A 20,453-nucleotide genomic window follows, 5' to 3' on the forward strand; every position below is an offset into this window, starting at 1 on the left:
TAGTTAAACTACCAAATAAGATTGAACATTCGGTGAAAGTATAACAAACTGTTAATCATCAAGTTAATTTGTAATTAAATTATAGGCCTATAGATAAAATCTTTCAGATAAAAACCAACCATTGAAAAAATTAAGACCATGACGTAAGTGGAGTCCTTTTAGCATGTTTATATACACTTTAAAATTGAATGGACCTCAAATTAATCCAGACCGGGTGCAGCCATACCGGGGCCGGCCGCGCGTTTCAGTTTTACACCCTGGCGAAGGCAATCTTTGCAAAAATAGCTACAAAGCGACTAGTGAACAGTCTACACACAACACCACCGCATGCAAGACAGCCACTGAACTCCAGCACAGAGTTCAGTGGCTTCACGGCCACGGCACTTCATGTACAGAGAGCAGTCATGAATTAAATCCGAAAATGCTTTTGCAGTGGCGTGTATACAATGAGGTGAAAAACCCAGAATTCGGGCTATAGCAAAAATTAATTTAGTAAGCAGTAATAATGATAAGACTAATAACAGTAGTACAAAACGAAGGAGAATCTGCAGTTAATTGTTTCCACTAATATGTTTCGTAATGATTCCGGGAATGATTCTAAACTATATATGAATTAAAATATACTAGTTCTAGTCTTAGTCTGCTATGCAGACTCTGAATGGCTCGTGAAGTGGGATCTGCGAAGCAAACCAGCCTGAAAGACCTAGTCTGCTATGCAGACTCGTTGAATCAGCTGAGGTACACACACTGCAGATGTGGGTCTACATTTGTCGACTATTCTAGTCTTGAGTTCTACTACTCCTACTACCACCGATATACTTACTATATTTTGTTTAGAATCATTATGAAATAATAGCGGAAACAACTGTAGGCCTCAGATTCTCCTTCGTTTTGTATTGTTATTATTATTGTCTTATCATAATGATAAGACAAGAATATTAACACTAAATTAATTTTGGCTCTTGCCCGAATTGTAGGTTTTCATATCCTTGTGTATACAAATGCCACTGCAAAAGCATGTTATGTTCGGATTTAATTCGTGGCAGTGCCGTGGCCGTGTTGTGGTGTGGGCCCGGGGGGGGGGGGCACTCAACATATAATGCATAGTGGGTATGTGCCGCGGAGGGGACCCCCATTTTTACACTCAAATTTCCGTTCCGAGGCATAGCATTTTTGTCTTATTGAGAAAAAGAACAAAGAACGCCGCTCCAGAGCATAGCATTTTCTTCTTCTCGAGAAAAAAAGAAGAAAAAAATCCGCTCCAGGGCTTCGCATATTTTCCGTTACGCCGTTCCGGTCGCAATTTTGGTGAAAAGCGGCCGCAGCTCGCTGTCCGACCATCGTCTCTGCGCTAGCGCGCACGTCAGTCGTGCCGCCGGGCTAGCCGCATGTACGTTCCATAGGGATGCATACGCACTCGCACACAGGCGACCCGTTCCAAGGACCCCCGTTTTCACAAACATTTGTAGTTCCGAAGCCCGTTCCGAGGACCCTCCTTTTTACATTTAGCCCTCTCCAAGGCCCCCGTTTTTTGTCTCGCCCGCGGCACACCCCTACCACTTTTTTGGTCGAGTGCCCCCCCCCCCCGGGGGTGTGGGGAGAAACCAGTGACGTGTGTAGACTCTTCACTAGTCGCTTTGTAGCTATTTTTGCGGAGATTGCCTTCGCCAGGGTGTAAAACGGAAACGCGCGGGCCGGCCGAATTCCCGAACCAACCTGAATCCCAGAGACAGATTGCAATCCTTCGTCTCAGATGACGGAAAAAGTCGTCAGGACCTAAGTCACACCGAGAATCCGCCCGTCCCGAACACGACCACAGCCGATCCGGACTCGCCAGGGCGTATAATCTAGGCGGAGGCCGCAGCTACCGTCCCCCTACTATGCCACACGCAAGCGACAAGCCCGACATGGCGAGACCACGAATAGCTTCGCAATCCCGTCACATCGGACCCCGCCCGCGCCCAGCACAACAGCAAGGACAACTGCGGTCCCCGCCCAGACTGCAGGGGAGATCCAGCAAAAATCCATGCAATTTAGAGTGTACAACTCTACACTATGTACGCAGAGGAATCTGATTTTCCCAGTGGACATTGTTTGTGAGTAGTATATTACAAAATATGATGTCACTGCCAATTTAGAAAGGTTGTCTCTGAAAATGTTGTAAGGGGTTGGTTTGCCAAATTCCTTTAAAAGCATTTTAAGTAGTTTTGTGTTATTGGGGGGGGGGGGTAATGTAGCCTCTTGATCCCACCTCAATTGGAAATTTTTTTACAGAGTAGCTTTTGGATTCAATGTCAGAAATGAGTGGGGCGTATTTTATTTCTTTATATTCATGTGTTTTTTCTGTGTTGGTTTCAAAAGGGACCGAAAGTTCCAGTATCAGTAGTTTCTTTTCATTTTTTCCACAATGTACATATATCAGGGATCAGATTCGTCTGCGTACATTGCAATGGGACGGTAGATATCCCCTGTTTTTGGATTCTGACTTGAGGTCGGATATAATATCTACCCCCTGGTTTGATGTACCTTTCCGCATTGTTTCCAATATGTACAAAAGAATATTGTCATGCCGCCATGCCATGTATAACGACCTTCGTCAAGGGCAACGGGACATGCGTTAAGGACGTGGTGGACCGTTTCCCGATTATTACATTTATTACATTTCGCTGATGTCATCTTCCCCCATCTTACAAGGTTTGCATTGGTATTCAAAGTGTGTACACTATAAATAGCCCCTTATTAAAAATGGTGGAACTTTTTTTCAAACTTGTCAATTTGGCAGTAATGTTGATCAACCTATGGGCATAATTCCGTTCAAATATGAAATCGATTTGTTAATTTATGCAGGAGTGATTACGCATCAAAGGGGGAAAATGGCATGTTCAATGTCACAGACTCATTTCGAGGGGTTATAAAGTGGCTTTTATATCATCCATCATTTTATCACCACACATTTTCAGATTATATTTTTACACTTTCATTGTTGAGCGAGCACACTTAAAAACTTAGGAACGAATACGCTTTATGTTGCATTAATGCATTCTTTTTCCTAACAATATCTTAGAATCAGTTAATCTATGGACTGATCAGTGGTGGATCCAGAATTTGAAAATGGGGAGGGGATCGAGAAATCGGGAGAGGGAAGCCACTAACATTTTCCAATTCGAACATGTTTTCAAAGTATTATTATTATTATTATTTGTTTTGGCGTCACCTGTGCCTGGAAGGCGAAAAGCGAAATGAATCACTGTGACCCGCAGGTCTCTCCTCCCGATATAACTGATTGGGGGAATGCAGGTGGACCACTACACCGGGGTTTCCCCCTACTCTTATACGAATAGTGCAGTGGCTTCTTAACGTGCAAAGGTGGTGACTCTCCTCTACACGGGACCTACGTTTAACGTCCTATCCGAGGGACGGAGTGTTTTCCATTGTAACATAGCCTGCATCTATGAAACATGGGAGAGATGTTTACACACAACGCACTGACTTCAGCCATCCGCCCGGGGTGGACTCGAACCCACGATCTTTGGTTCGACGGGCAGACGCGTTACCGATTGAGCCAACACCGCTCTCAAAGTAGTAGAAGATACTACCATAAAAACCCATGATGGCACGTAAAAAAATTCGCACTCATTCAACCATGAACATACGCCAAAATTTTGTGTGGAGTTGCTAAATGATGGATAGTAATACCGCATTAGCACCATAATCACCAAAAAAACAAACTTTGCCCAACTTTGCATTTACAGTCTGAAAAACGACTCTTGTGACTTTCGAAAATAGTAATTTTTAAATTCATCTTTGATTACGCATGCATGACTCAACAAATCGATCCCATCCCCCCCCCCCCTAGGAGTTGTTTAATGAGAGTAAAAAAACACATACGAAATATTATATCTAAAAATTACTCCGTTAAAAAAGTTACAATATTTTGACTAAGGGAGGAACTTACTTTTTGGTGTTTATATTACAATGCATAGATGATCACAAAACTGAACAATGAATGCATCCATTATTCCTTCGTCCCTGTAACTGCTGAAGGTTACCTTAACGACGAAGTAGAGTGTAGTGATTTCACGTTATACCATGTGTTGTTTGGTGAAGACGACAAAGTTGCACTTGTCGGAAGACCGATTGTGACAGGTCTTGTTTAGGACCAACATGCCAATAAAAGAATACCTGGTGCACGGTGAAATTGCTACAGGCAACAAAACTTAAACTTTTACGAATTAACCCGGGCCTGGTCTGGACCAGCGAGTTACTGAAAGCGGGACTAATTGGTACAGCACGCCCTTTAGTTGGTCCTCTTTGCACCACAGTCACAGGAGAGCCGCAGTCTATAGACCGTCATCTCACCGGCATTCAAGTTAAAGAGATAGATGTTGAGGCGTTGATACGTGACTCTGTGGGGGTATGCTGAAACTGAAGAACCTAAAAATGCAAACAAACATCATTTACAAAATCGCTATGATGGAAAAGGGAATCAACAAAATTGACTTTATTTCATAATCCTTGTCATGCTTGTCCAATGCGACCGCATCTTTAAGACAGATGACACATTATTTTTGTTTGATCAGTACAATAAGGCAAGGGTAAAACATTTGTTTCTACTGTGTATAACTTCCCCACCCCCCCAAAAAAAAAAAAAAAAAAAAATTATTGGTATAGGTTCTTCAAGCAAATCACAAAATGAATATTAATAAAATTTCCGATTTACTGAGTATCACTTACTCATAAAAAGTTGGTAAAAAATTATTATCGCCGACATTGGAAAGAGTTACAATGATAAAAGAGAGCGTAAATGCTGAAGAGCACATGCACTTTCAGCTAAGAAGATTTATTTGAAGATTTTTCCCCAATTGTTAACCATTTTCCTTGCTCAACGTAGATGTTCCATGAAACCGCACTGCCGGGGGCGTCGATCCATTTTTCGGATTGGGGGGGGCAAAATCATGAATCAACGTTCCAAAGGCGCTCGATCGTACAAAACACCCCCCCCCCACACACACACACACACATAGGCATATTATATATATGTGTATATATATATATATATATATATATATATATATATATATATATATATACATATGTATATATACATATGTATATATACATATGTATATATGACTCATGAGATACAGACATGTATCTCACCAACAAATTAATGCGAGCGCGAAGCGCGAGCTGAATTTTTTTAGTATACTGACCTTAAAACAGGAAAAGCGTACCTGTTTAGGACTGTTTGTATAGTAACTCATGAGGAGGATACATATCTCACTACACAGATAATGCGAGTGCCGAGAGCGAGCTGAAATTTCTTTATATTCTGACCTGAAAGTTTGATATTCTAAGCATTTTTGGTACCAATGATTAAGATTGGTATCTAAAAGAACAAATCTCTCTCTAAAAGCTCGCATATTTCGATCTGAAAAAAATGACAGATTAATGGACTTTTTGTTATAAAGAACAAGATATATATCCAACAAAATATTATTGCAAATCGAAGCGGGAGTTATTTTGAGGGTTAGAACTGAAAACGGGACATTCTATTCACCTATTTAATCATGAAAAGTATGGGCTTTTGCTACAGAAATGATGCGAGCGCGAAGCGCGAGCTGAAAATTTGTGTATTCCGATCTGAAAAGCGGACATTTTGAGCACGATTTGCAATAGAGAACGAGTTGTGTATCTCAATCTCGCTTGCTGAACATTACAATCTTATTTTATTTTTGCACATCTGGAATTATTGGGGGGGGCAAAACGATATGTTTGCCCCCCCCCAATATTTTCATTGGTGGGGCGATCGCCCCCCCCCCCTGCCCCCCCCCCCCCCGGATCGACGCCTCTGCGCACTGCCCCCACACACCTACATGTACACCATTGTGACCCCATATCTTCGATTTTACATGTAGCTCTAAACTTCATTAACTAGGCTAGATTTTTTTTTCTTTTTCTCTCGTTTTCCTTTTCTTGTTATTGCCACACCTGAGGAAGTGTTAAGAAATGTGAAAGAAATGTAAATCCCTTATCAAAAGTCGAAACATAATCAAGAAAATATATGTATATGATCCTGTTTGAGTTGAACATTTGATTACTTTGATATGTTTTAGTTCATGTCTCCTCAGATCAAGGGGATTAGACAGGGAAAGAGATAAGTGAAAAGAAAACTAAGGGAAAAAACATTAAAAATGGACAACGCAAGGGAAGTGGGAAAATGAATGAAAGATGAGCATGCGAGAAAGAACAAAGCATTCCGAAATAGCTCTACTAATACATTAGCATGATTAAGAAAGGGAAATGAATTAAAAGATGACAAAATTGCAAGCAAAAGCGAGAAAAGAAGGTAGAACAGAATGAGCAAAAAGCTAAAAGGGGCAAGAACAAAAGCAAGAAGAACTTAATAACACGACCGGGTTGCCGAATATTGGAAATAACGAAAAGGAAGAAAGAAGGACTGCATACAAAATTGTGTTGTAAGCTTGCCCAATTTCATGCAATAACGGTCGCAATTATTACTTTGGCTAAATCTCCAAAGCTACTTTTACGTGAATTTAAAAAACAATATAATTTCTGTCCGATACGCCATATCTAGCCCCCTCAAATATCTTGCCCCATTACATTATTTTCTGTTCATAACACGACGTGAGCGGGGAAAATTTGTCCCCCTCCCCCCCCCCCCCACAAAACAATTGAAGGGGAAAAGGTGAAAAAATGAGCGAAGGGAGAAAAGGGAACAAGGGTATAGTTATATTGTTATTCCTCCTTATTTTTTCAAAACAATAAAACCTAAATTAGAGGCTCGTCTCCTTCGCATGCTTTGTACACAATTTTTCTTCCGTGCTCCACGAGGGAAAACTATCAATATTGCCTTTCTCCTTTGTTTCCCTCCACACCATTATTTTACTTTTCTTTTCTCCTTCACGTTTATGGGACTCGTGTATTTTTGGCTCGAAATTATAAAAAATAAATTGGTGTAAAGTATTGTTATTTTTTGTATTGCATTGATACAAATTTCGACTCTTCTGGCCGCGAAGCGGATAAACACTACCGCCAATTCCTGAGCCACTCATGTGATATTTCTTCCGCTTTTTATCAAGTTTCGTGCAAGTATCTGATAAAAGGGGCAGGTTACAAGATTTCTGCCGTGCTATATATAAAAGTATATAAGTGTAACTTTATTCATTATCGCCGCACATCCATGTTTTGTCTTGATTTGCGTCATTAATTTGAAATTTAGATATCACTCCAGTTTCTAAATCATACGAAAGGAAATGCTTTATGAGCGATTTTTATTTCAGAATAAATCACAGAGGTTTCCGCGTACCCGTCTCCTACTCGGTTCGATGTAAAAATGTCATAGGTAAAAAATGGGAGAGGTAAATATGGCAAAGGTAAACATGGCAGAGGTTGAAAATGGCAAAGGATAAATTACCAGCGGTAAAAATGGCAGAGGTATAAATGGCCGATCTTAAACCCCCATGCAATAAAAATGTCACCTTTTACCCCTCGCCTGTACATAGCTTAAATATTTTACTTGATTTTCTAAAGGGGAAGTTCGCCCTGACATAATGTTTATTGTAAAAATAGCAAAAAATTATTAAATGAAAATTGGTGAAGGCTTGAAGAACTCCATCAAATAATTAAAAAATATTATATTTTTATGGTGACGTCATATGTGAGCCGCTTTCCCATATATCGAGTAATGAAAAAAAAATGAAACGCCATTTTCTGAAAAAAAAATTTAAATGCTTTTTATCATACCGTCAGTTTATCGACAGACAAATCATTACACATCCGCTGCTGAAAGAACACATTTTTTAGCCATCATGAACCATTAAAATAAATAAAATAAATTCTATAGTGCGTAAAATATGAGGAAGCTACTCGTATATGACATCACAGATAAAAGGCTTAAATTTTAATAGTTTTCTTTGTCTTTGATGGATTTTCCTCAAACCTTCATCAGTATATTGTTTCATGTTATTCTTTACAACCAAAATTTTCGTCACACATGGTGAATTTCCACAAATTTAGAACAGGTTAATATAATTATACATAGGAAAGAACACCCATATATTTGAATCCCTGATTGGCTACACATTTCCAAATTCATGCTGTAACCTATACCATAGAACCTGATATCCACTGTGACTAGCTGCAATGAGGTATTGCTGTAAAGAAAACTGGACAATAATAGCTATAATTGCATCACTGACATAAACTCATACGTCTCGTATCAATATCTATTCGGATCAAATATAATGTGAAAATATACAAAATTAGTTTTAGTACAGAATGTTTTGTTATTTTTTCTGATATCCATATATATGTTTAAAAATAGCACTGTTCACACTGGCGCCCAATAGCTTCATGTTCTTAATCGTGCAAGTGCATTGATGTATTCACAAACTTGTTTATTTCTGTGGGTTCATGGTAGCGCATATAGGTGTTTACATGAACACGAAATAAATCTTTGGGTATGCACGTGAATACGAACTTGCCAAGATAAAATCCGTTTTCCTCTCACTAATTGAATACAATTTTTTAGTTTAATGAACTGAAATAAGGTGCAGACCTAGAATGCTGGGAAAAACGCAAATAATATGTAATCAGCTATACATGTATATAGCCTATTTCATTGACAAGCTTAATGATAACTAATTTTGACGAGAAAGCGGCTCTCTTTTTTTTCTTCTTGATGTTGCATGCCATTTTTACCTCTGCCATTTTTACCTCTGCCAATTTTATATCTGCCATTTTTACCTTTGCCATTTTTACCTCTGCCATGTTTACCTGGCACCTTTTATTCGGTTTTACAAATCAAAGATTATTTATGTGGCCGATTTTTTTGCTCTCAAATTTTTATCTGACCAAGGTAGACATTTATACCTGCCCTTTTCAGTTCTCAATTTTTTCATAAAACGTGGGAAGATGACCTCTCCTCCCCGGAGCGCACTTCACGCGCTTCACGCGCTCTATAAGTGTTGGCATGCTTCGGGTGCACTTACAAGCCGCTTCGGGTGCACTTACAACCCCCTCCAAATTGAAATCCTGGCTAAGCGGTTGCTCAAATACAGCTGTAAAAAATAATGAGGTTAGAGCGTTAAAATCGGTAACAAAGTTGTTCAAAGAAGTTGAAATTTAGATATCTTTATTTTGATGTATTAGAAAAATGCAAAGAAATTATGAGGATTATACAGCATTAGCAATTTGTTATATTGCCTTATTCTTTGACACAGCATGAAAATTAGCATTTTTGCGCAAACCAATTTCAGAGAGCTTTACAATAGTGGGCAGTATTCACTCAAGCGTAATATTTGGACAATATAGATGAGACCAAAGCCCAATAATTTATGTTGAAAAGAATATTCCGATATTGCAATTTAAAACTGCCAGGAACTTTTCAAAGTGTAAACTTTTTATTATGATACACACTGTAGAATCCTTTTTTATAGAAAAAATAAACAATAATTACCTTTCTTCAAAAAAAGGTAGGAACTGGAAAATATCCATTCTGTTGGGGACTGTCCCTGTTAATGAACAATTTTAAAATATATCACATAAATGTTAATTTTAATAACACTGAGGGAGCTGTTTCTCGACATTTTTCGTGATAAATCCGTCGCGCGACTTATATTTTCACCGCGCCTCTCGCTGACTTTTTATTCATTTTTTGTCTCTACCAACCCTTGGGACCAAAATTGCGACCCCCAGGTACGCAGTCCCGAAATTACGCAATGATTTGTAAATACGTGGATACCCAAAATTACTTTAAAAACGTGAATTCGTGTACAATTTCAATTGAAATCGGGTATTTGTCAAATTTTCATAATTGTATCATTATTTCTCTGTTTACTGATTAAACTCAATTGATTTCGTCTTGATGTGGTCAGTATAAGATTAACGACGAAAAAACAAGGAAATACATAACAAAATTATAAAACAATAAAATACATACAAAATTATTGTGATATTGATTTTTTTTAAGTTCATTTGATAAGAATACTAAAAAGAGTATGTGAATACAAAATATCCATTCTAGGGGCATTATTTAGTTAATCAGCGCAAAATTCGATTTGAAGCATAATCAATTAGCAATGAGATTTTTCGTCATAGACTCGTAATCGACGGCCGAGATCATAAAAGGGGGGGGGGGTCAGTCACCCAGTCTTCTTAGGCATCAAAATAGGCCATTTTATTCAGGTTTAAACGGAAGTGTCATTACATGAATAGCATTCATAAATACACAAATTGCTATGCCATCATATCCAGAGGTTAATGCTTTAAGGTACTTTTCAATCGATAATGTTTCACACAAGCATTGTGATAGGATAGTCACCATATCAGCCATGTTTTACTGTTGATTTTTTTTTTTATAAAGAGATAAACGGAATTATAATATTCAAGGGACAGACATTTCTGATATACATTTCTCTTTTTCGATCTCTGTCATTTCAAAATAAACTTGATCAGAAGAATGGCCATATGGTGGTTCGGTGGACAGGAAGGGGTAAAGCGCCAACTCATGGCCTCCGATCCCTGGCCTAGTCATTCAACAAGACTTTTAAAATGATACTATCTGTCATCTAGCTTGAAGATCGACCTATGTGGTGGGGTACTGATAACATATTATGTTATGTAGGTCCCACTTTGAAAGACCAGCTAACAGTTGAAATCGCTTACCTGAGTGAATATGATATATGATTATTATGTCTATCATTTAATAAATAAGAGCAAACAATCATACCTGCCATTATCTGCATCGTTAAGAAGAGATACCTCATTGCAAACACGAATGGTGATAGTAGAATTTACATAAGTATCTGAAATAATGGGGAAAATTGCAGCAACATTAATATAAAAAAATATTAGTGCTATAAATCAGTGCTATCATAAGAATGATCTGCAAGAGTTTACATGGTGTTAGTAGGAGTAGAAAGAATAATTCGTCTGGATGGTGGAAGCTTGATCAGCTGTAAAGCTCATAATAATCATATTTCTGATCACCATGTAGTATATGCTTCTATTAGAATGCGTCATCCTGAGTCAGCATCTTCATCCTTAAAGGCCAAGTCCACCTCAGAAAATTGTTTATTTGAATCAATAGAGACAAATCAGACAAGCATAATGCTGAAAATTTCATCAAAATCGGATGTAAAATAAGAAAGTTATGACATTTCAAAATTACGCTTATTTTTCAAAAAATAGTTATATGAACGAGTCAGTTACATCCGAATGAGAGAGTCGATGATGTCACTCACTCACTATTTCTTTTGTTTTTTTATTGTTTGAATTATACAATATTTCAATTTTTACGAATTTGACAATTAGGACCTCCTTGCCTGAACCACAAAATGTTATAATAACGGAATTCCACGTATTCAGGGAGGAATGAAACTTTATTTCACATGACAATGACGAGAAAATTAAAATATTTCATATTTAATATTTGATTTGATATCACTTTATTGAAATCACAATAAAGGAAAGAAATTTACAAAGTCAATACAAAACATAATCAATATTCAGATAGGCCCAGGTCATGACTCATAACTGTCGATGCAGGGCAGTAGTATAAAACTTAATGTACAATTTCGATGTAACAGGTACATAACATATACATATAACATATCTTTAAAAAAAAGTGAGTGTGTGAAAAGAATAGTAACAGACAAAGTTGTGGTAAATATTGGGGAAAAAAATTATTCATACAATCATAAAATACAAAAGAAATAGTGAGTGAGTGATGTCATCAGTTCCTTCATTTGCATACCGACCGAGATGTGCATATAACTGTTTTGTGAAATGAAGCGAAACTTTAAAATGTCATAACTTTCTTTTTTTACATTCGGACTGATTTGATGAAATTGTCAGCGTTATGCTTGTTGGATTTTCTCTTGTTATTCAAATCAAGTCTTTGTTGGGGTGGACTTGTCCTTTAAAGGAAAATCCAACACAAATAGAAAGTTGTTTTGAGAGAAAAAAGTACAATCGGATAAGTTGAGATAGGTGAAAGTTTTAACAATATCAGACAAATAATATGAAATGTATTAATTTTGAAAAGTTGTAACAGCATATCATTTTAAAGAGAATTAAATGATCTTTTGAATGATGTTAAATATGCATTGTGTAAAATTGGGGATTGGGAGAAATTAATGGCCAAATATATTATATATATTATATATATATATATATATATATATATATATATATATATATATATATATATATATATATATTACAATAATTGAAATACTTACTGGCTTCGGCTTTGCTCAAATGTTTACCATCAAGGATTACCAATAGCGCTTCCAATAGCTGTGGTAGAAGTTTCACTCTTTCTGTTGAATTTGCCTGCATTTCTGCCCACTTTCTGAGCATATCCAAAGTTTCCCTATAGCCCCCATCGTGTCTCTCATTCTCATCTGTGTATGCATTGATATCTGCTTGCCCAAATCCCAAGGCTGTTCCAAGACAATTGACGTCCGATTTGTTATGAAGAGATTGTGCTATTCTTTGCAGAATTCCATCAAAATCTTGGTTGGCCTGTAAGCTTAACCTGTATTAATGAGAAATATTTGTTTATAGAACCAGAAATCCAACAAACCCTTTTCCATTAGTAATCATGTGATCCAAGCATAAGTAATGATATATTACGGTATCATTGTTGTTACATGCAAATAACTTGCTTATATGAGCCGATTACGTCTAAGGAAATCAATTACTCGAACTTCCACCTGTATATTCAACGTCGACAGCATTTCATTGAAACTGGATTCGCAAGTATGTTTACTTAGTCATGTAGGTTTATGACATCATTGGCATCTCGATTTATTCATTGTAGCTATGTCTTACTTTGGCGCAAATCAATTTTTTTCATCACAGTAAACAAACATAGCACCTCTTGATGATCCAATCATGAAGACATATATGTACCATGTTTATTTATTCATTTATTGATCCATTTATCTATTCATTTATACATTGCATTGGTAAACATACTTGCGAACATATACTGCAGGGTAGGCCTGTTCAGTTATGCAAAACTGCTTTCCAGAGGCGCCCTGTAGTTTAACAAATAACTCAACATCACAGCTATTCAATAATGATAAAATAAAAAAAAAACTACATTATATATATATATATAATATAGTGAAATCAACAATTATCATGGAATCATTGCGTCTACATCAAGTTGTTCAGTGCAATTACATGTATGACAGTCAGAATTTTAATGATTTACAATGTTTTTAATGCATAGAGGGACGTGCATTTTTGTATATTACAAGGGAGAGAAAAATTGAATAAGACGGCAGCAACATATTCAAAAGATATTTTGTATAATCCGTCCTTGGGCAGAGATAAATATGGTATCAAATTATTTGAGGGAAAACACTTTTTCAGGTCATTTTATATCCTTAAATTGTGGATTTGTGAGGAGTCATTTTTTTTACTCACACGGTATATATAATATGAACATACCTGCTCGTGACACCATCTTTTATACGAAGGTGAAATGTAGAGCTCTCAGAATCAGCAGCAACAGGGTTATAAAAGAAATTATCTATAATGGGAAAACAAGATGCATCAATAACGAAAACTCGTTTATACGAGTTTTCTGAGGATGATCTCAAATGCGATAAAATTTCATTGTTCCCCAGAAAACTTGTGATCCCCATCCCCCATCCTGGCCTACCAATAGGAAGAAATTGTGGATCTTTAGGAGGAAGACGTGAGATAATATGAAATAATTTTGTATGTATTCAAGTACAAACATGTATCTTTTATGTATTCATTTGCTTTATTATTTTATATGTATTCATTCATTTATCTTTTAATATGGTTGTACATTTGGGGAAGAAAACCTTTACCTACGGACAGCAACTCATCAGTTTAAAGTAAAATTCTTTATTTTTGTATCATGTATTACAATTATATTTACGACTACTTGGGGAACGATAACAATTTGTGTTTAATATTATCTAGGCGTACTCCCTAAATTGGATATATATATATATATATATATTTATTTATTTATATGTGTGTGTGTGTGTGTGACAGGGTGTGTTAGGGTGTGTGTGTGTGTATGTAAGTTCGGGTGTGCGGGAGTGTAAAGGGTACATGATGGTCAAGAGGGAAGCAGAGTAATGCACTACTGTAAACTTTAGTTCCTGGCCTTCTTCAGATTTCATTTACTAAATAAAATAAATAAAGGAAATGTTAGAATAAGCACCAACACGAACAAATGGTAATAAACAAATGTGAGAAATCATATGGTAATTACACGGAATATCAAAGGATCATACTCAACAGTGTTCCGATACTGCTACAAATAACAGTGAGAATATAAGTTTTAAATTTGATTTCCTTTTTTTTATTAAAGGAAATATAACAATCATAAACTAACAAAACATAAATAAATATTTATCTTACATCTTTTGAAGTCACAGTTATGAATTTATTCCAAATGATAATATCCAGGTTGGCTGGCAAAGGTTCCTTAAATTAAAGTTCAAAATGATGGCGATGATGAAACTGATGTTGAAGCTCGATGATTAATAAGAATCACTGTAACAAGTTGAAAAGTCTGTGGAGACGATGTTGATGATGATTAAACAGTCAATTTCAGCAATCCATGGGTTGAAAAGCGTTCATTAAAATAGGTTGTTGATCTCGATGAGATCTGAGAATTCCTCTTTTAAAATAACTGCAAACAGTTCATTGGTGGCGTGCAAATAATTAAACAGAAGATAAATGTGGTATTCCAGTTGGAAATAATCTATGCTCTGACATGAAGTCTGGCGTGAAACTCTGAGTTCTGATCTGATATGATGATGTCCTTGAAGAAACTGCCAGGCTTATGTTTACAAATTATTCACTATTCTGGAAGTTTCTAGTATTGTCTACAAAAAGAACATTCTGCCCATTTCTAGAGCAGGCTCATTCTAGAAGACTCTTGAATGACCTCAGTGAAATCAACAATTGTAAACAAAATAGGTAATCCTGTTGTCCTTTTCACTGCAGGCAGTCTATTGTGTAGCAATCTATTGTTTAGCAGTCTGCATTGTCTCTCTTTGCACATTCCAGAGATAACAAAGATTATTCAAAGATTACTCATGTCCAAAAAAGCTGTACTGGAACATTCTTAATCATTCTATGCTATAAATATCCTCAAAGATGAAATAACTAAATAAACGAATGTAATTACTCCTGCAATCATTCTTATATATAACAACAGAAATAGAATTGTATCTTCCTTGTATACGAATATACCGCACAAGGTTTAATCGCTTGTACCCAAGCTCTTGACACTCGTTATACACATGATACCCCAATTAGCCACTTAATTCGACTTCTTGAACTTGTCCTAGAAATTAATGGCTTTCAATTTGATGGGCGTTCTACCTCCAGGAAAATGGGATGGCCATGGAGATCCCAGTAGCACCGCCCTATGCCAACATCTCCATGTCTGACCTAAAAGACAAACTATTACAAACCTCCCCTTTTAAACCATGCGTAAATCCTGGCGTTCTGACATTGATGTAATCAATTTCTTTGGGGTCTACGATGAAGAATCCCCTCATGAATTTATTTAGCATCCTTCCACTCCGAAATCAAGTTTACATTTGAATCATCCCCACACAAGGTACCTTTTGTAGACAGACTCCTTTACATCAAAGATAACACGCTCCATCTCTCTCTCTGTAAAATAAACTTACTGACAGTCATGCATACCTCATTTCTCAATGAGGTGAGCTACCCCACACCTCTGAAATTCCTAATAGTCAAACCCTTCGTATCCGTCGAATCTTTTCAGAAGAGGACCACATTAATTCTGCACTATCTCAACTAAAAGGTCATTTAACATCCCGCCAATATGACCCAAATCTAGTTGAGAAAGGCATCCACAAAGGCAGACTCAAACCACGTTCGAATTGCTAACCTACAAAAAAAATCAAACATCACGAACACCATTCGTCCTAACGTACCACCCAAATATGAAGCAGTTGTCTTAAATTGTCCACAAGCATCTTCCAATCCTCCATCAAGATAAAGCACCGAATGAACTGTACATGAACACCCATGATATCGTTTCGTAGATGTATATCTCTGAAAGACCTTTTAGTGTCATCTAGGATCCCAAATATGGACCTATGAACCGCTGAAAATCCACAAAGATTATAGGCTCCTCTAAATGCAGTGCACGCAAATGTTGCATCTGCCAATTCATCGAGGAAACTGATCATTTCACAAGCACAGTCACGGACCAAAGGTTTCCTATTACCATGATTACCAAAAATATTCACTGTCAGTCTAACTTAGTGATATACATGATAACGTGTACGAAATGCAGGATGTAATATGTGGGGGAAAACCACAACCACCTTATACACAAGGATGAGCAAACACCAAAAATAAAAAGGATTTCGACAAAGAAGGCCACTCCATCGAACATATGCAACTCACTGGTATATAATTAATCCGCAATAAAGATGTTGCAGTAATACTAAGAAGTAAATCCTTCTGGATTATAAAGTTAAAAACCCTTAAGCCCAACGATATTAACGTAGACGAATGCAGACCGATAATATTTATTTTCATTTTCCTTCTCTTCTCTTCTCTTCTCTTCTCTTCTCTTCTCTTCTCTTCTCTTCTCTTCTCTTCTCTTCTCTTCTCTTCTCTTCTCTTCTCTTCTCTTCTCTTCTCTTCTCTTCTCTTCTTTTCTTTTCTCTTCTCTTCTCTTCGTTCTTTCTTTCTTTATATTATCCTTTTCTATCTTTCCTTCTTACTTCTTCTTTGTCGTCTTCTTATTCTTCTCCTTCCTTTTCCCTTCTTCTTCAACTTCTTCTTCGTTTTCTTTCTCTTCTTTCCATCGATGTCGGTCTTTCAATTTCTCTTCCTTTATTTTTTTGTATACTTGAATATACTACATTTTGCTTTGTGCCGTCTATGAAGCCCATGTATATCAAGGCCCTTTTGTAAAAATATGTTATACATGTATAGAAATATGAATAAAGAGTAATATATATATTTTTTACCTTATATCCTTTATGTCCAACGTTAAGCCATTCTCTTCTATCTTGTATTATTCATCAGTTCTGCTCAAATGCACTCATGCTACTACGATTTGCTCAGTACACCATATTTACTCGTGTTATTTAATTCGTAAATGTCACACGTGCGGTAGACAACATAACCGTACTTCAGAAGTATGTGATATAACCCTTGTCAGGTGCTATTTATCTTTAATGTTTATTTATGTTGAGTATGATCATTTTTTATTTATTTTAATTACCATAATTATGATTTCTCACATTTGTTTTGGTCAAACTTGAATTTGCCCTTGTTTACAAACTGAAGAAGGCCATGGCCGAAAGCTTTGCAACACAGTGTATTACTCTACTTCATTCTTGACCATCATCTACTGTTTACACATAATTATGAAAAGCTTGATTCCAAAAGGAGCTAAATCCACTTTTGACAAAAAAAATGATTGTTTGATATAAATGTATGTATCTTAGACGTGGGAATCAAATGAAACATATCGCATTTGAAAAAAATGGAAAGGTTGGTAAAAATTGATTGCAAATTTGAGTTTTGTTCCAAAAGGAGCTAAATTCAAAACAGTTTTGTTCCAAAAGGTCCAAAATCTACTATGCGGTTATCTAAAATTTGTTATTTTGCCTATTTTCAATAAAGATATGCATATCTCTTTTTAGACATATGTTGTGGATACAAGTTCACACCATCAGTGCAAATTTTGCTAAAATTAAAAGAATTTTACAATTTTATGAATATTTTTGGATTTAGTTCCTTTTGCATGTTTTGGAATTAAGATATCGAATGACAAAATATCTTTCTTTTTTTTTCTTTTTGTAATTTTCAATGGATAAACATTAAAAAAAAGATGTGAAATGTACTGTGGTAGCCATATTTATGTGTTTCGTGTTCAAAACCATACATGTTAAATTGGAAAATAAATGATATTTTACTAGGGTTTTGTTCCAAAAGGAGTTAAATCCATTAAAATGAAATTTCAAAAATTGTTCAACAATTCATAATGAATGCTAGATTTTCAATTTTTTATTTAATTAGTCTAAGATGGTAGTACTATCATCTATATCAAAATAAAACAGCAGCGGCTAAGGGCAAGTGGTGAATTAAAAAACCTTGATTTACAGAAAAATACTAAATAGTTGATTTAGCTCTTTTAGAACAAAACTCTTCATATATATGTATTATAAAAATGGTCAGAGTGATTGGTACAAATATCCACGCCTCTCTCGCTATCTAAATATATAAATATATACTTTGCTAATAAGCATATTTGGAAAGCAATTATCAAATGGGTATGCGGTATAAGCACACTCAATATTTACGCCCTTTATTATTTAATTTAAAATCGCAGAGTCTTATATACATTACATTCTTTTGTTGTAAGAAACACTTAAAGTATATTCAACGCTCTTATTATTACTTCTTTGGAATTACCTTTTTTGTCCAATCTGTTAATGTTACGTCTGGTACGTTTTCGCCACAAGAATCCTCCAGCAGTTCCAATCACAAGAAGAAGGGTTAGCGGAACAACTGGAAAATAGCGATATCAGAATTGGCAATTCCAAGGGTTAGTGGACAAACCACAGAGTAGAAAATTAGTTTTTTTCTAAAATCATATTATTTCTTAATCATTTTGCTACGGTCTGGGGAAAAACGAAGTTACAGGTATATGGAAATTATAATTTTTACTTATGCTACATATTTCTATCAAATAGAGGATTTCATGATATGTTATGAAACATTCATTATTTAATGTAACGTCACTAGTTTTCTTTGACCCTTAACACACATACATGTAAAGATCAAAGAACATATATTTATACATATATACATTTATATATATATATATATATATATATATATATATATATATGTATGTTGTGAAAGAAATGAATTTAAAGCTAAATAGTACGCGTAGCTTAAATCAAAATTCCCCAGAGCTACCATCCATGTGAAAAACTTTGATGAGGCCAAAAAATGTCTCCGCCGGGAATAAAACTGTGCCTGGATCCGATTGACCGTCGGATTTTTTACCTGACCAATCATATTTCCTTTGTCAAGTGTGAAGTTTGAATTATAACAAGCCGCCATGACTTAGCTTGATCAAATAGTCCAGTAGACAGCCCGATAGTCCATGTAAACTGTATATGACCTGGAAATAATGTTAAGTACAGGTTTTTTTTTGGTTGATTTGTGTTCTAGATGGGTTTTTACGTAAATTTAGCCTGCCATGATTGCCACCTTGGCACCCTTGGTAATTTTGATTGACAAAATTAGCATAATCGTGTTAATAGCATACTTCTTATAAGTAATATTTTACTAAATCTTGAAGCAGAAGACTGAAAACATACATGATACAATTTTTTCTAGGTTTTTTTTAAGTAAAGCAGTCATTGCAATCATCGTAGTTCGCATAATAAAATAATTAGTATAAATGTAGCATATATATCCTTCTGTGAATGTATATACAGAAAACATCAAAGCATTTGACGAGGATTTCGTTCATGACAACGATTTTCCTTTTTATGCAGTGAAATTTACGTAATTAGCATAATTCACCAATTAACATATCAATGCAATGCATTGAATTCAGGTTGTCAAATCTTATCGATAAAACCTGAAAACAAGAATAATATATATGTACTGCTCATCCGGCTTATTATATTCACTCGCGTTCGTAATCACTCGCGTCGCGTTGGTAATCACACGCGTTTTTTATTTTTGGCGATTTTTTTTTAATTTCGGTGCGATTTTTTTTCTAACGTTGTCTTCAATGGGACAAACACACTGGGAAAATAAGATAAAATTGAAATTCGAGTTTCGTTTTAAGCCGGCAATTAAGTGCCTTAAAATAAAATGTACTCGACTACTGTTTTAACATAACAAACAAGCAAATCAGCCATGTGGCTCAACTAACTTAGAATAGATGCGGACTTCTACTGTGTCTTATACGAGGACTCCGAGTCGGAACTTGCCATATCTGCCACATCGATATTACATCGTATCATTCCCATATGCGGACATGCCTGCATGCAATGGCCCCAAGGCGGCCGGACCCGGCCGCGGTCGGACACGACGTGCATCGGTAGCATGGAGCAAGCTAACGTGAGTCGAGCTGAGTTAGATCCCACGTTACATATGAGGCGCCGATTGTACCAATATTATATAGAACAATTATTTGTTACATAATCATTATTCATTAAATAATAACTATTATTTATATATAATTTACATTCTATTTGTAAATAATTACTATTATATAAAATAACATTTCTAATTATTTATATATAACTCCAAGTAATACTTCATTATTTGTAAATAATAATAGTTCGACATTCTATTATTTATAAATAATGATTATTTGTTTTTTATTATTTTTAAATACTGAT

At 35.8% G+C, this 20,453-nt stretch overlaps 1 protein-coding gene across 1 annotated transcript in view; it reads right to left on the minus strand.

Moving 5' to 3' along the window:
• Positions 1 to 2,343: 2,343 nt before the first annotated feature.
• Positions 2,344 to 20,453, minus strand: part of LOC129266978 (uncharacterized) — a 28,609-nt gene continuing 10,499 nt past the window's right edge. Inside the window, exons 4-9 of the mRNA XM_064104174.1 lie at positions 18,499 to 18,594; positions 13,489 to 13,570; positions 12,267 to 12,565; positions 10,754 to 10,829; positions 9,482 to 9,536; positions 2,344 to 4,434 (exon numbers count right to left, since the gene is read on the minus strand). Of these exons, the coding sequence (XP_063960244.1) occupies positions 9,488 to 9,536; positions 10,754 to 10,829; positions 12,267 to 12,565; positions 13,489 to 13,570; positions 18,499 to 18,594 (602 nt within the window). The 3' untranslated portion in view covers positions 2,344 to 4,434; positions 9,482 to 9,487. The remainder of the gene's footprint in view (positions 4,435 to 9,481; positions 9,537 to 10,753; positions 10,830 to 12,266; positions 12,566 to 13,488; positions 13,571 to 18,498; positions 18,595 to 20,453) is intronic.

This window comes from Lytechinus pictus, chromosome 8 (assembly GCF_037042905.1).
Source record: "Lytechinus pictus isolate F3 Inbred chromosome 8, Lp3.0, whole genome shotgun sequence".
Lineage (NCBI taxonomy): Eukaryota > Metazoa > Echinodermata > Echinoidea > Temnopleuroida > Toxopneustidae > Lytechinus > Lytechinus pictus.